Genomic DNA, 15,427 nt, shown 5'->3' on the forward strand with positions numbered 1-15,427 from the left:
TCATGCGACGATTAGCCGCAGAGAAGGGAGAAGGTGAAATAGGTGCGTCGACGAGAGCTGCGCAGCATTCATTTGCTTATAATGTACATTCAGCCCCTTTTTTGCCTGTACGCGAAGATTTCCATCCCAAAAGAAACCAGGCCAGGCAAAAACTCGCGACGCTCCCTAATAATAGGTTCAAAGACCTCGCCAGTGATGTCTTTTACGAGCTGCGGCGGCGTTTCCCCGATTTTGACCGTGAGGATGCCCAGGAAGCCGAGACTCGCAAGTACGATGAACCTCCCCCCGCTCCTGGCCCTCGCCCCTCCATATCTCAAAGTATATCTCAACAATCCTTTTCCTTCTCCACCCACGACCGCGCCTCTCCCACTCCGCTTCAAGCATATATGTCTCGCGATGCATCCAGCAGTTCTCTCCATCAACGCCAAGGTTCTCGCCAAATGTCTCGCGACGAGTCCAGCAATTCCCTTCATCAACGCCAAAGTTCTCGCCAAATGTCCAGCAGCACACATCGTTCACGCCCGTCGAATGATCCTATACGGCAAGCTCAACGTGGTCCCGAAGAGGAATTCTTGGACGACGGTCTCGAAAGACGGCCACAAGCCAATCATATGGCCGCGACAAACGATGTGATTGTGCCAAGTAAGAGTCGGCTGAGGGAGGAAGAGATCGAAGTACCGTACGCACGGGACAGTACGGTAGATGTGTTGCGACAAAACACGGCGTCTCGCGGTGGTGAACAAAGTCTGGTTAACGGTCGGGATAGTCGGGCGTCGTATAATATGAACTTTTCCCTAGGGGGGGATCGTTCAAGAAGTACGCCACAAACGGAAAAGTCCCAGCTAGACATGAGATCGCCAGAAAGGAGAGAGTACAGGAATTTGGATGATAAGGCTTCGCTGGACGAAGAGCGGGAGAAGAGACTGAGATCAGAATACGAATTTAGAATATCGGGACTGGACAGGAAGTTGTTGAATGCGGAGAAGGAGCGCGACGAAGCAAGAAGAGCTGAGGCACAGGAAAAGGATTTGAGGATGGAATGGGAAGAGGAAGTGAGGACGCTCAAGGAGCAGGCTGTGACCCATGCTTCATCACTTCGAGCTCTTCAACACGAGCTAGACCTTGCGAGGGATCAGATGGAAAGTGCCCGGCAACGCGCGGATGAGGCTCATGCGGATGCTGATCAAGAGGTAAGCCAGTGGAGAGAACGCTGTGAGCAGCTGGAGAATGAGTGTAGGCGGTTAGAGGATGAAAAGGCCGCTTTGGAGGAGGAATTGCAGAAAGGCGGTCCAGGCGGGGTAAGTATAAAGTGCTTGTGTCTTTGTCATCAAGCTGACATATATATGTGCAGCAGGCAATGGAGGATATGAAACAAGAGTTGCAATCGCTCGTGGACGAGCTTAATTCTCTTTCTGTACGAAACGAGGAGCTCATGACTGAGAGAGAACAAGATGCTGTTCGTATGAGCGAGATGGAAGCTAGAGTCTCAGATTATAGACGCAAATATGACGCTGTGAGGATCGAGCTGCGAAACCTCAAGGGTGAGTCTAGTTGAATGTTGGCTTTGCAGTTGTATAGAACTAATAAGCAATAAATAGCTACGTCTACAATGTTTGCAACGTTCTCGAAACCTATGACGGACGATCACCTCCCAGCTTCGCCAGATGGAAATATCATGGACGTCAATGTTTCGGCCTTCCAGAGCTCTATCGATGGACTTTTATCAGCTGCTAGGTATGTTTAAGGTAAATTGCAAGGTTAACGTGCTCATCGTATCGAAGATCGTCAACCCCGTCTGGTGTCCTTCCCGCCATGAAGGCGATCGTCGAAGCCATCACCTCCATCGGTGAAGATGTCAAGTCCTTTGAAGCTCATCCCAACCGCGACGTTGACGTATCTCGTCTTGAATCCCTCAAACACGAATCCACCAGCCGTCTCAACAATCTCATGCAATCCGCTCGAAACCACGCCATGGCCTCTGGCCTTTCTCCTGTCTCTCTTCTTGACGCTGCGGCCGGCCATCTCAGCGCCAATGTCGTCGAGATTATCAAACTGCTCAAAATAAAGAGGAGTGATAAGAATGATTTGAAGAGAAGCAGCAGTCGATTGAGTATTAGGGATATGGTCAACAGAGATAGAGACAGGGAAAGGGAGAGGGCGAATGAAGCTTGGGACAACAATTATCGACCTGAGAGCAGAACAGAAACACCCGACTCGAGGAGTCCTCCAGCTATGGCCAGTAGACCACCAACGGAAAGGACTTCCAGTGCTCAAGCTCCATCTCGTTCAGATTCTTCCAACGATTTGAGATATGATGGCGCAAGAACGGCAACCCCCACGGAAGTGGCGCATGCCAAACTCAGCGGTGTTGCCCCTCCTTCATCTTACCGCTCCCCTTCAGTCACGTCTACTTTACCTCTAGCAGTGACTCCTTCATCTGCTCCCATGCCCCAAGTATCTTCTTCAACCATTTCAGACCCATCCCTTGCTTCTGCACCTTCATCAGCTACCGCTCCAGCAGCAACTTCGCGACCTACTAATACGAGGATCAACTCCTTCCAGTCTACATCTACAGCCCGATCCGACTCTTTCGATCTCGAACGCAAATCAACACTTATTAATGAGCGTTCACTTGCGGCTCATGTTGAGCCGAGAGGGTTGAGGACAATGAACCACGTGCGGGAAGAATCTGGATCGGGGTCAAATGAAAGGGAGAGTCTTGGGTCGACAGGGTCGGCGAGTAGCAGTGGCGGACCGATGACTGCTTTGGGATCGGCTCAGCCATTCAATGCCGTCGAGCTGAAGCAGGATGAAGCGGAGGATGATGGGCGTGAATGGGAAGATCTCAGACCCTACCTTAATGGTCAATCATCGGCCTTAGTCAACTCGATCCAGAATCTCCTCGCTTCCATCCGTACGAACGGTTCACCTTCTGTGCTTAACGAACATCTCTCAGAAGTCATCGCCATTGCCTCGTCAATCGTTGCTGTTTCGACCAACGCCCTGCCGAGTTCGCTCAGAGCTCAGGGTGATGGGCTACTCAGAGAGCTGGTGAACAATACTAACAAATTGAGTGAGGCGCAAGAATTGGGCAAGCAAGGTCAGGGGTCCGGTCAGCAAGGGGGATTTGAAAAAGGTGTGAGACAGCAGATCGCTAGTGCGAGTTTTGGGGTTGCAAAGAGTTTGAAGGCGTTGATGAAGCTTGGACAGAACGAGTAAAAGGGGTTTTATCTTTTGGCTTTCCTTACGATGGTTCGTTTAATACAGTTTTTTATGGTTTATACGCAATCTTTATGAGACACATGACACACTTATGCACACGAATGGTTTCATAATAGAAGATGATTGATGTATTCAATGTGCTAGATTTTTTACTCGGCCTCCGCGGCCTTCCTACGGGCAAGATCCTGTTCCCTGACGAACTCTTCTCCTCTTCGTAATCTTGACAAGCTCTCATCGAGACCCAAAACGGTGACCAACTCGGGGATACTGGGTCCTTTCTGTTGTAATCCGCTATCAGCTTCTGCAATTGCATTTGACCGCTGATGAACGTACCTTTCTCTCTGTCAAAGCATGTCTGATAGGAATTAGGAACTGGCTCTTCTTCGTCACACCTGAAGCCTCCACCACCTCGTGAATGACATCCCACACCAGGGCTTCGTCCACAGACTCGGCTGATTCTGCACGAGTTTGGAGGGCATCGGCAAAGAGATGTGTATATTGGCCTATTTACCACAGAATTCATCAGTAATCTTTGTGGATAAATGAGAAAGAATGAAAATTGACGTACAGTAGAGACGAAAATTGAGGTCCTTGAGGATAGATTTGGATTCTTGGCATGTGTACGTTGGAGGAAGGAAGTAGAAGATCGAGTGTATGGGCATCTCACAGAGACGCGTGGTTCGTGGCTACCGTGAGGGCGACGAGTGAGCGAGTGGACTGCCATGATGCGCCAGTATCACTTACAAGCTCGGCATCGAACACTTTCCCAACAAAATCAAGGTCGTTTACTAACTCACTGCAGCACGACGTTAGCTTGTAGGTAAAATGTCAAAAATGTCAACACGCACCATCCCTGGAGGACTTTCTCTTCCCTCAATGAAACCTGGAACCTTTCCACCAACTTCTGCCTTTCTTCCTCCTCTTGTCCCGTAAAGACCTTCCCCGCTTCAACCATCACCCCATCTTCTCCCAACCGTCCAGCCTTTCTCCTCAAAGTCATTTTATTCAAGAAATCCAACTTGCCCTGATTAACAGCAGCTTTACGGTGGTTGATATGGGTAGGGTCAAACGCGGCGATGAGTTGAGGGAGGGTGAAGAGTTCGTACAAAGAGTGACCGTCGGTTCGGATGTGAGGATCGAGGGTGGTTTCAGGGGATGAAGATGTGATAGCGGCGTGATAATCCCAGCCCATTAAAGCGAGGAAATTGAGGAGTGCCTCGGGCTCGTACCCTTGTTTCTGCATTCTCACGTCAGGAAAAACCTCATGGAGAAAAAGAATCGAGGAGCTTACCTGGTAATGCTGTACAAAGGTGTTACCACGTCGCTTACTCAACTTTGTTCCATCAGGGTTACACAGTAAAGGAAGATGCGCAAATTGAGGGGGCGTCCACCCGAATGCTCTGTAAAGCTTATGATGCTTTGGTATGGAAGGGAGCCATTCCTAATTTTAATAGTCAGCAAAGCTAGGATGATTTGATAAATCTTCTACATACTTCCCCTCGAAGAACATGTGTGATCTCCATGAGATGGTCATCGACCACGCTTGCCAAATGATAAGTTGGCCAACCGTCTGATTTGAGCAGGACAAAGTCGTCCGGGCCAATCACGGCTGTGGGCTGGTGAGTACCAAATATCATGTCAGGAGGTAAGTCGAGCTCTCCGGGAGCATTCTGGTCATATGCATTAGCAGAACCGTAGGCTTTCAATCATTTTGATACTTACCTTGTACCGAACCACAAACTTCTGCCCCGCACGCTTTCGCCTAGCCACGTCCTCCTCTGTCAAATGCCGACATCGTCCATCATAACTGTGCTTGAATCCTTGTTGTGCTAATGATAACTTGATAGCCTCCAGCTCGGTGGGCGAGCAGAAGCATTCGTAAGCTTCGTCCCGAGAAAGGAGTTCTTTGGTGTAGTGTTGGTAGATGTCGATCCTCTCAGACTGGATATTAATTAGAACAAAAATCCAAATAACATTCAGCCCGAGCATGGACTCACTTGGGTATAAGGTCCGTAAGATCCTCCAACACCCACACCCTCATCATACTCAAGCCCTGCCCATTCCAAGGCGTTTCTCAAGCTATCCACGGCTCCCTCAGTATATCTCGACTATGTGCGTGGTGGTGAGCTCATATCCACAATCGTTATCTGGTCACACCTACTGACCCTATCGGTATCCTCAATCCTCAACAGCCATTTTCCTTTCCATTTCCTCGCTAGTATGTGGTTGAACAAAGCCGTTCGTAGACCACCAAGATGCAGATGGCCAGTAGGAGACGGCGCAAATCGGAGTCGGGCGCTTTTCGGTATTTCTGAAGAGACGTTGGTAGTTTGAGGGGAAGAGTGGTGAGAATGGTAGTGTCGAATGCCCAGTCTGGGGCTCAGGACTTTGAGCAATGGTCTGAGAGGTCTAGTCATAGTGTTTTGGCCGAAATGCACACCTTAACACTTTATGGTCATCAACGAACAGAGGGCAACCGGAAAAGATCGAACGAAAACATAGAATTTGCCGACGTCATCATATTCGATTGACATTGGAGACTTTGGTTTCAATGGTTGATCGTTCCTGAAGCAAGAGCTAATGGGGTAATAAATGACCACCCTCCGCCTACGTAGGCTACCTGTCCCTTGATGCTCTCTTCTTCTTTTTCTTGTTCCAGTCCAAAGATCCGTCATATTGTCCTCCTCTGTTCATTACCGGGATCGCCACCCCTTGGTAGCATACATTCCTGCCTAGTGTTGTATTTGTGACTGCTGTCTTGAGGCCGTGCGACTGACAGTAGTGACGACGGACTTTTGGACACCACGTTTAACAAATGATAGTCATGCGCTAAGGAGTTGGCATCAAACCTCTCAATATGTTGGTAAAAAGATGCGTATCAACTGATGTTGGATGTACTCTTCCATAATCCGAATTTCTCTCTACCAAGTATATATAGTGCATAGTAGTGTTGGGCAAGAAGATGCCTTCACTCACAAAGCCAAATAAATAAACCAAACCATCATATCTCCAATACCATAGCAATGCTCTCGTCCGGTTTATTTACTCTAAGCGCAGTCCTTGCCCTTTGTTCTATCACTGCTCTTCTAATGGACAGCTTGGTGTTTTTTTTAGGCTTACAGAGTAACCTGACTAGTGTAGATTCGAACAACTTTTGGAATGTTCTTCTTCTTGTTCTACCTAGTAGCCAATACGACGGAGAGTGGGCAGGACTTATGCAATAAGCTGTACTTGTACTGCCCCGATGCTTCTCAGAGCGACTCTGCTGCCTTGATGGAGGCGTATGTGGATGGTGTGACCCTGAACGTGAGTGTCAAACAGGGCAGCAGCATTGGGTGGATATTGGCTTTATGTAACGGTACCACTGTCCTCGGAGAGGCCGGAAAGTACCTGATGTTACTACGATTGTTTTAACCACGGTTTAGTCCAGTCGGGGAACTTAGAGGTTCGTAAGCTAGCGAAGTCTGTGATGGTTTCGAGACTGGTTTTCTTAGAAAGGCAGTCAAAGAAGGAAGAAAGATGTGAAGGTTGTCTTTCATTTCGTCTACGCGAAGAGCTCTTTATATATCTTTTCCTAAGTGTCATTTTGTAAGGAACGGAGAAGAGAAGAGGATTAATAGAAGAAGAGAGGAAGACGAGAGACGGAAAGAACGGAGAAACTGGGGTGGTAAAGATTAGCCGGAGAGAAGAGGAGGGAGAAGAGAGGAAGAGAAAAAGAGCGAGGAGAGCGGAGCAGAAGAGGCCCTCAGAGGATCGGAGACGGAAGGAAGAAGAGGAAAAGGGTGCTCGAGGGGGAAGCGAAATTGGTTAGCTGTACAACTAAGGAAAAGATATATAAACAGCTCTTCGGATAGACGAAATGAAAGATAACCTTCATACCATTCTTCCTTCTTTGACTGCCTTTCCAAGAAGACCACTCCCGAAACCTTGGCAGACTTCGCTAGCTTACGAACCTCTAAGTTCCCCGACTGGACTAAACCGTGGTTAAAACAAACAAAGTAACATCAGGTACTTTCCGGCCTCTCCGAGGACAGGGGTATATACCGCTACACATCTGACCAATCTTTCTCGTCCCTCGAGCACCCTTTTCCTCTCTCCTCCGTCTCCAATTTCCCGCGGGCCCCTTCTGATCCGGCTCCTTATTCCCCTTCTCTCTTCCTCTCCTCTTTCTCTTCTCTTCTCCTCTCGTCTTCTTCTTTCCTTCTGCTAAACTTTTTCTCCTCTCCACTCCTTACAGTTTAATAAAGGTGAATGAACAAGAACCAATCGGGAAAAGCTGCGAGTTGTGTGACGAAATCTTGACAACTGTGCATTACACTAAAGCCAAGCCGAAAACGTACATACAAGACAACGCCTAACAAATACAATTTATAACAATACAATCATGATTCAAAAAGGAGATATTAGAGATCAAAGACGTAGCTATCAATCCGTTGCCTTTTCCCTATCAAGGCGCTCGGCATTTTCAACAAGCTGCTCCATCCATTCAAATTCCTGATGATCTTTTATCAGCTCCTGATTCCTCCCAGAGCCATTACCGCATTGTGAAATCACTTACTTCCGTCACATAATTAGCTTTTTCTTCCATCCATTCCATAACATCATCCAACTCTTCAAGATCATCTGGCAGACCTTGCTGCCTGAGCGATTTTACCCTTCTCTCTGCTTCTCGCTCATTCCGTTGTGACTTGCGTCTAGATCCTGCATTACTCTTCGCCTGGTCGGGTTCTTCTTCGGATTGCTCTATTTCAGATCCAGAAGTGACGGGAGGTATATCGCCGGCTGCTCTAAGGAGGTTCTTGTAGTATCGTCGGATGCGATGATACAGCGTGTACTCTGGCGATGCGCTATCAGAAGACCAGGTAGGTAGGTGCGAAGGTGAGGACTTACCCCAGTGAAAAAGCTGATGATATGCTTGTGTTCGGGCTTTGCATATCTTGCCTGTTGCATGTCAGTTTCACGTCCCCGATCACTAGGGCCTTGAGTTGGAGACACACCCATGACTAGTTTGGAATGTACTATCGGAGGCGCAGACACATCTTCATCGGCGTCCGAAGGGTCCTTCCCTTCCGAAGAGACTGAAATGATATCGCTGCCTTCATCCTTTCTTTCATCATCCATATCCCGGAGGGTTTGAAAGGTCTCTTTATCGTATGGTTCGCCTCCGATGGTAACTGTAATTGTGCCGATCCTCCCGCTTATGTTGCACGCGTCACAACCCATCTCAGCACCTGTGTATTCTGTCTTGAGGTGAAAATTCAGACACGTCGCAAAAAGGGAAGCCAGATGGAGATCAACTTACTCGGAGACAAGGATATTTCTCTAGTATCTGAACCAGCTCTCTGCTCCACACCTGGCTTCGAACCCGATTATTTTGATAGTCCTTCATCCGTCTTCTCAAGTCCGCCAAGGGAGGCCCAAAATACCCCCGCGTCTTCTTATCAAGAGGTAAGACACGTTTAGCACCTTTCATAGCAAGAAGAAGAAAGTAATGGAAAACCACTCGGAATTTGTACTCGGTAGATTGAAGAGCGTTGCGTGAGAATTCGGGAGGGAGGAGATCTTCAGCCAAAGGTTGACTGCCATCATCGACAATGAAATTGCTGATGTCCTCTTCTGCAACATCGTCTTCTTGGACACTGTCGTAGTCATCGTTGTTGTCACCAGAGCTCACATAAATTGGCTCATCCTCACCATCATCCTCCCAAGCGCTCTCTTCGCCCCCAGATCCAGACGAATCATCTTTGATCCCCAGCCTCTTATTTCTCAACTTCCTGATCCTCCTCTGCTGGGCAGTTTCTAGTCTTGTATGCCGTAATCTCGATGTCGCTTTAAACCGCTCAGGATCGTCAAGCTTGATCGCTTCTACCATATCTTCATCCGACGTTTCCGCCATATGGGAGGATGAATCATCTGGATCGGGATGATTTCCTTGTTTGCTGTTGCGCTTTTTGTGACCGCTCGAGCGCCGTCGTTTAGGTGGGGAAGGCGGAGGATCGACCGGATCTTCAGGATCTTTGACCACAAAACCTGAATCAGAGTCGGTGCCTTGAGATTGAAAAGTTGTTGGGATACCGGCTCGTTTTTGTTGTAATTTGCAAAGTGTCCGTTTTGCGGGGGTTTCGATAGGTTTGCGTAGACGGGACACTAATCCGCCTTCTCTCTCGTTAGTCTCTTGATGTCTGCGAGGCTTGGAAGTAGAAGAGGGTATGCGAGGTGTCGGCATCTTCTTCTTCAGATTCTCGTTCTTTCCAGACGTTCTGGTCCGCATCCTTGTTACTGATGCACGAGGTGTACCATTCTCACTTTCGCCGCTTAATGTCGCGACCTCCTTTTGCTTCCCTTTTGAGTTCTTCCTTCTCTTCGCAGGCAAGGGGCCTTCACCTCCTGAAAATTCCGAACCAGCCAAAAGCTCATCATAGTTGGTATCCCGGAAAACATCGTCATCATCATCATCATCACCTTCTTCTGTAGGCACTGGTGGAAGCTTTGCTCTTTTCGACTGTCGTTTGGTGCCATACGTCTTGGTGGGAAATCTATTTCTTGGCGGGGGAGAAACTTGAAAGATTTTCAAAGCAGGCTCGTTTGCTTGAGAAGCTGCCAAAGGCTTTGGATGCCATGGTGAGTACTTTGACCGTTCTGCAAATGAGAAGACTGGGAGCTCGACCGAGAGCTGACTGCTCGTACGATCAAAAGAAGATGTTGGCTTGCCGATGGGCTCTACCTCTGTGTCGTCGTCGCCTGAGTCGTAGAACGGTCCCTTGAGTGAGCGTTTGGGGGCCATGGTGGGAGATTTGTCGATGCATATAAATAGGGAAGAAGGATGGGAAAGTAAGTAATTGTCGGCTGACTGGACCACCATCAACAGCTTCTGCTAAAACTCAAAGCGAGACGCATAAGTCATGACGTGTAGACTTTTTTACTCTTCTCCAGCTGCTCTTTGCTTTATACCCGCTTTCGTTTGTTGCATGGCAACGGTTTATACATTCTTGTTGTTTTTGTCTATCCCATCCATCGTCTGCCGCCGTCTAAACTATCCCAAAATGTCTCGCACGGTACCTACAAGTAAGCTGCGGCTTACTAACCATGAGAAGCTATGCTAATGAGCGTACAGTTCCGCGTGATGGCCGACTGATTTCTCTTATACTTGCGTCAAAAGGGATAGAAGACGCAGACGAGCGTGTCATCCATCAGCTCTTGGACTTTTCACGGAGTGCGTATAAATTACCTTGCCTTGGAACCTAACATTTGAAAGCTAACGTTTTTTTGGCTTACTTGTGGGCGGATATTATTTTCTGATTGTAACAGGATATACAGCTGATGTCCTTCAAAGTGCTCAGACCTTAGCAGACCACGCAGCTCGTACGGGTGCGAGTTCGAATAGGATCGAAAAGGAGGATGTGGAGCTGGCTATCAAGATGAGGAAGCTTTACGAGTTCTTTGAAGCTCCTCCGAGAGATGTACGTCTCCCCCCCTTTCCATTCTCCATCTCTGGGAGTGGCCTTCTTTTTTCTTTCCCGGGGACTTGTTCAATTGACATTCGCTAATGTCAATGTAGTACCTCGCAACCCTCGCACACGAACTCAATTCCCATCCCCTCCCAGCCCTTCCGGAGACTTTTGACCTCGTCCGTCTACCGCCCGCACACCAACGTCTTGCCGAAGTGAATTTCGATATCGTCCCGGACGCAGAACTCGTTCTTACGGAAGATGAACGGGAGGATGGGGAGGATAGTGAGGATGAAGAAGAAGATGATGATGGTGGGGAGGATGGAGATGAGGATGGGAAACCGAATGGAGAGGCGGATGGGGAGGTGGATGGCGATGGGGAGGATGAGGATATGGAGGAGGTCGGGGTGGATGGTCTGCCGTCTGCTGGAGTTGCACCGGAAGCGGCGCCGGTGAGGCAGGCGGTGGATGTGGATGAGGATTATGATATGTAGTAATAGACCACATAGTTCATTCTTTTTAGGAATTGTTGTATGATGATAGTGATACCCTCAAATTCTGCCAGTAGAAAGGCGGTCGAAAAGTCGTAAAAGAAATGATTTGTGAAGATACATGTGTATGACCATTGTGCTAGGAAACTATATATGCGACAAGCCTTTAAGAATGGCTTGATGCGAAAAGGGAGATGGAAATGGGTTAATGCTACTATTCGTTTTTGAATGAGAAAAAGGAAAAAAAAAAAGGGAAAAGAAATATGCACAGTCCGTATGTCAGGAAGAAAATCATCACAAAGCTAATAGTTACAAGACACATTTCTCTTTTTGATTGTTCGTTTATTTCGTCGATTTTAATGTATCGGCCGTGGATGAGCTCGAAAGGCGGGAATGGACGGAAAGTGCCTCTTGTTGAGCATGTGCCAACTCGGCATAGCTGCGGTTAGAGGGGGTTAGGATGGGATGTCAAAGGCTTAAAAAAAAAAAAAAAAGGTTGGGAGAAGATACTTACAGCATTTTATATCGTACAAGTTCATTTTCCATCTCTTCCTTTTCAATATTGCTCATCACTAATCGTCGGACAAGCTCGACATGTTCTTGATTTCTACAATCACAGGGTTATCAGCTGGTCAAGCTACTCAGATTTTGGGGGGGGGAGCATATGGAACTGACATGGCCGCTAAAGAAGCTTCCAGTTGTTTACTATCCACCCATTCCACAAACTCTTATCAGCCTCTTTTTCGGTCCCAATCACAGCACGTTTGAACGGAAAAATGACTCACACTTGAGAGCTCAAATTACGATTCGCATTCCGCAATTGATCAAGTTCTATCGCATGCCGATTCTGGTCTCGACACCGTTCCTCCCATTCCGAGGCATAGGCGTCGAGCATTAACGGGGTTCTAACGCCGTTGTTAGTCTCCTTCAAAGGAAAAATCAAGATGACGCACATCCGTATCTTGAACGCATCTCTGACAAACTCGTTCGCCTTCCATTCCTCCTCCTCTACATCATGCCCATCCTTCTTACCATCTCCAGCCCCAGCGTCACCATCACCGTTTTCGGTAGACGCTCGATATACTTGAAACAGATCAGCTTGAAGGAACTGTAATATTTCTTCGAAATCTAGCTGGACCAATTTTTCTTCAGATTTCTTGAGCAGTGCGAGCGAGAATCGGAAAACAGCTTCGATACCTTCCGCAAAGACGATATCCAGTACCCGATAGACTAGGGATAGAGGAAACCTAATCGTCTGACTGTTAGCGCACACGATTATCCAAACAGAGATGAGGTGAGGGACTTGCCGGTAACTGAACAGTGTCATAAACCACTGACTCGCATACATACTACTTTTCACTCCCTTTCTCACGAAATGCGTATGGAGCAGAGGTAAGATCTCTTCTACCAGCCGATCGAATTGGAATAAACGAAGTTGAAGACCTTGCATTTCGGCGGTATAGTGGGAGCGCAGGTTGTAAGAGTCCATTAGACGGACAAGGACGCAAAACGCTTCTTCATCCGGCATCTGGGGAGAAAGGGTTAATGGGACACTGTAAAAGGAGACAAGGTGGGACGTACATTGAGCAAGAGAGCGGCCACGATGAATGCCAAGCCCTGGGTATACCCCACTTCCTGATCGTATCTGTCCACAAGTCAGCCTAGAAGATGGGATACAAGGAAACGGCATACAAGCTGTAGGCCTTGACGACCATGAATAATCCTTCTTGCCCTACACCTCCTCCTTCTTTAAAGTACTTGTGATTCGGAAACGTCCTATTCAGGTCTTTCATGATCGCCTTTTCATGCGGAGAGCTCAGTTTCAGTAGTGCCTTGTACGCCTCCTCCAAATCGAGGGACTTTGATGACGACATGAGCTGCCAGACCGCACCGCGTATGACTGGGGGAACACCCTGCTGGATAGCCTTGGACAGATCTTTTGGACGCGCAAGAGCGACTTGTTCATACCCCTGGACGACCGAGCCCCAGAACGTCCAGTCGACTTCTTCCTCTTCTGGTGTTTCTGGGATCGTATCCGGGGTGCGGATGGCGGGCGCGTCTGCGCTGCTGATATAGGTCGACGTCCGCCTGCTTTGCCGTTCCCGCCGCATTTCCATCGCGGCGCTGTCCATCTCGCTTCTCACCTTTTCAAATCCTTCCCGGCCCCTTTCATACACAGACAGGTCTTTGCTGAGCCGCCTGTCCCTCGTGGGCGCCGATTCTACCCGGTGGAGGGCGGGAGCGGGCGAGGGGGAGAGCGTTGGCGGCGAGGCGGAGGCGAGGGGGGAGGGCGCGCGGGAAGGGTCCGAGGTGGAGGAGGCCGAGCGGGTGAGAAGGTGGGACATGGTGGATTTCCAGCCTGGGCTGGCGTGGAGGGTGGCGGTGTCCGGGTGATCGGCGGGGCTGATGGCGGGGCTGATGGCGGCGAAGAAGGACCTGTGCTCTTTCGCCGGGGGAGTCGCCGCGGGATCGCCTCGCGCCGCTAGTGTCTCCGCGATCTCGGGCGCTGATGGAGCGATGTCCGTGAGGGGCACATCCGAGAACCTTTCTGTGCGCCCGGCGGTTGCAGGCGGGGGGGCGGGCTCCGCCGGGGGAGACTCGGGCGTAGAGGACGTGCGAGGGATCGATCTAAACGATGGCGGGGTGCCCGTGCCCGGCGCGCCCTTCTCGAACATGGCCGCCCTGGCCTTGACTTTTGATGTGGCCATCTTAGCGTGGGGAATCGTTGCTAAAGTGAGACATCCCGTCCTTTCATTTTCCCCTCTACTCCCGTCTGACGCGACGCGCTTTTCGCCCTACTACCTCCACAACAACAACAGGCGGACATCGCCGCACTCTCGGAAAAGCAAACTTTTGGAACAGATTTCCGACATTGCCGTCCTTACACCCTCTCTACCGCTCCACACGAAAATGGCCTCCGCCTCAACCTCAAAGGGCTCTGCCAAAAAGTCAAAATCAAGGGCCGCCCCTTCAGTCAAGCCGGATATTGCATCACAAGTCGACTCGGCCTCCTCTGACGACGACTCTGGATCCGGCAGCGATGACAGTACGGACGGCGAGAGTGTAGACAGCGATCAGGATCTGGAGAATGTGGAACCGAGGAGGAATAAGGGCAAGGAGACTGCCAAAAAGTCTACCGCGTCGGCTGGAAGCTTTGAGTAGGTCTATTCCTTGTCACGAAATTTCTTGCCCAATACTAAGCTCTTTTCATTTTTTATTTTACAGCAAGTACAAGCCTCCAGCCGGCATGACCGAACTCGGGATAACCGCTGAATTTGTCAAATCAGAGTTCGAATGGGACGCGCTCGCTTCCAGACCCGGTATCGAACTCTGGGCTATCCGTGCTCCCCGTGACCTCAAACCGTCCCGATTATCGGCGCTGTCTATCCCTGTACCCAAAAAGGACGAGCCATTGACAGGCAACTTGAAGACCAAGTCACAGTCTTATATCCTCCGTACCGCCGGTTTCACCGGCTCATCCTCTTCTTCCAAAGCCGGCGAACAGGGCCAGGGGTTGGTGGATTCTTTAGGGATGGGTGATGGAGAAGGTGTAGACCAGTTGGCGGAGGAAGGTGGAGAGGAGATGGGTGGATTGAGGCTTTTAGTACCGAGGGTAAAGGAGCATGGCAAGCTCCTTGTCGGTGAGTCTGTGTCTCTCCACCCCGTTTTACCGAGAATGAAATGGTGTTCTGACCTTTTCTTTTTTCTTTTTTCCTTGGGATTAAAGCTCCACTGCCTATATCACGCCATCTCATCCTCACACCCGACTTTTCAGCGGAATCCTCTTCTGACGCCGACGCCGACACCGAACCCATCCCCGATTTCCTCAGAGAAGCCGCCCAACAAGCATCCTCCGCAACCCCCGCCAAACGTGCCCAGCCTACCCACTTGATGAAATTCAGGAATCATACGTATGGGTTCAACACCCCCGGTCCCGAGAAGACTAGTAAGAAATTGAGAGGAGAGGTGATGGAGGTTGAGCAAGTCGAGCGAGAAGCTGCACCCGCGTCCAAAGTGGTGGCTGTGGAGAACAAGAAGGAGAAGAAGCGAAAGACGGATAAAGATGATAGTCCCGCCAAAGCCAAGAAAAAGGCTAAAAAGTCCAAGGACTGAAAAAAAAGTTGAAGTGTATTTTTTAGACGAGGGGTGTCTTTGTGTATACAATGCATTCTTGTAATACAAAATGACCAAAAAAGAAATCTTTGGTAGATACAAATAAATACAAATCAGAGAACAAGGGATCCCATTAAAAAGAAACAGGCTAAA

General features: G+C 49.2%; 6 protein-coding genes across 6 annotated transcripts in view; 3 read left to right on the forward strand and 3 right to left on the reverse strand.

The window, feature by feature from the left end:
* CNBK2460 (hypothetical protein) overlaps positions 1-3,219 on the forward strand; it is a gene marked incomplete at both ends in the record, with an annotated part of 3,648 nt that extends 429 nt beyond the window's left edge. The window contains 5 exons of the mRNA XM_767782.1: positions 1-42; positions 94-1,298; positions 1,352-1,541; positions 1,599-1,734; positions 1,782-3,219. The exon at positions 1-42 is cut by the window's left edge and continues 93 nt beyond it. Coding sequence (XP_772875.1) covers positions 1-42; positions 94-1,298; positions 1,352-1,541; positions 1,599-1,734; positions 1,782-3,219 — 3,011 coding nt within the window. The remainder of the gene's footprint in view (positions 43-93; positions 1,299-1,351; positions 1,542-1,598; positions 1,735-1,781) is intronic.
* Positions 3,220-3,371: 152 nt separating this feature from the next.
* Positions 3,372-5,639, reverse strand: CNBK2470 (hypothetical protein; the record flags this gene model as incomplete). The annotated part of the gene is made up of 10 exons (XM_767783.1): positions 3,372-3,500; positions 3,556-3,725; positions 3,791-3,908; positions 3,967-4,018; positions 4,071-4,459; positions 4,514-4,663; positions 4,716-4,892; positions 4,945-5,163; positions 5,220-5,330; positions 5,388-5,639. The coding sequence occupies 10 exons, from the start codon at positions 5,637-5,639 to the stop codon at positions 3,372-3,374; spliced, it is 1,767 nt and encodes a 588-aa protein (XP_772876.1).
* A 2,008-nt stretch (positions 5,640-7,647) lies between these two features.
* Positions 7,648-9,118, reverse strand: CNBK2480 (hypothetical protein; the record flags this gene model as incomplete). The annotated part of the gene is made up of 5 exons (XM_767784.1): positions 7,648-7,716; positions 7,781-8,069; positions 8,113-8,158; positions 8,220-8,466; positions 8,525-9,118. The coding sequence occupies 5 exons, from the start codon at positions 9,116-9,118 to the stop codon at positions 7,648-7,650; spliced, it is 1,245 nt and encodes a 414-aa protein (XP_772877.1).
* A 1,147-nt stretch (positions 9,119-10,265) lies between these two features.
* CNBK2490 (hypothetical protein) lies at positions 10,266-11,164 on the forward strand (the record flags this gene model as incomplete). The annotated part of the gene is made up of 4 exons (XM_767785.1): positions 10,266-10,287; positions 10,337-10,435; positions 10,531-10,682; positions 10,781-11,164. The coding sequence occupies 4 exons, from the start codon at positions 10,266-10,268 to the stop codon at positions 11,162-11,164; spliced, it is 657 nt and encodes a 218-aa protein (XP_772878.1).
* Positions 11,165-11,503: 339 nt separating this feature from the next.
* On the reverse strand, positions 11,504-13,869 carry CNBK2500 (hypothetical protein; the record flags this gene model as incomplete). Its single annotated transcript, XM_767786.1, has 8 exons — positions 11,504-11,600; positions 11,676-11,768; positions 11,837-11,866; positions 11,947-12,066; positions 12,115-12,408; positions 12,469-12,689; positions 12,743-12,806; positions 12,854-13,869. The coding sequence occupies 8 exons, from the start codon at positions 13,867-13,869 to the stop codon at positions 11,504-11,506; spliced, it is 1,935 nt and encodes a 644-aa protein (XP_772879.1).
* A 202-nt stretch (positions 13,870-14,071) lies between these two features.
* On the forward strand, positions 14,072-15,274 carry CNBK2510 (hypothetical protein; the record flags this gene model as incomplete). The annotated part of the gene is made up of 3 exons (XM_767787.1): positions 14,072-14,319; positions 14,363-14,802; positions 14,889-15,274. 3 exons carry the CDS (start codon positions 14,072-14,074, stop codon positions 15,272-15,274), a joined length of 1,074 nt encoding a protein of 357 aa, XP_772880.1.
* Between the last annotated feature and the right edge of the window lie 153 nt (positions 15,275-15,427).

The sequence above is a fragment of the Cryptococcus neoformans genome, chromosome 11 (genome assembly GCF_000149385.1).
Source record: "Cryptococcus neoformans var. neoformans B-3501A chromosome 11, whole genome shotgun sequence".
Lineage (NCBI taxonomy): Eukaryota > Fungi > Basidiomycota > Tremellomycetes > Tremellales > Cryptococcaceae > Cryptococcus > Cryptococcus deneoformans.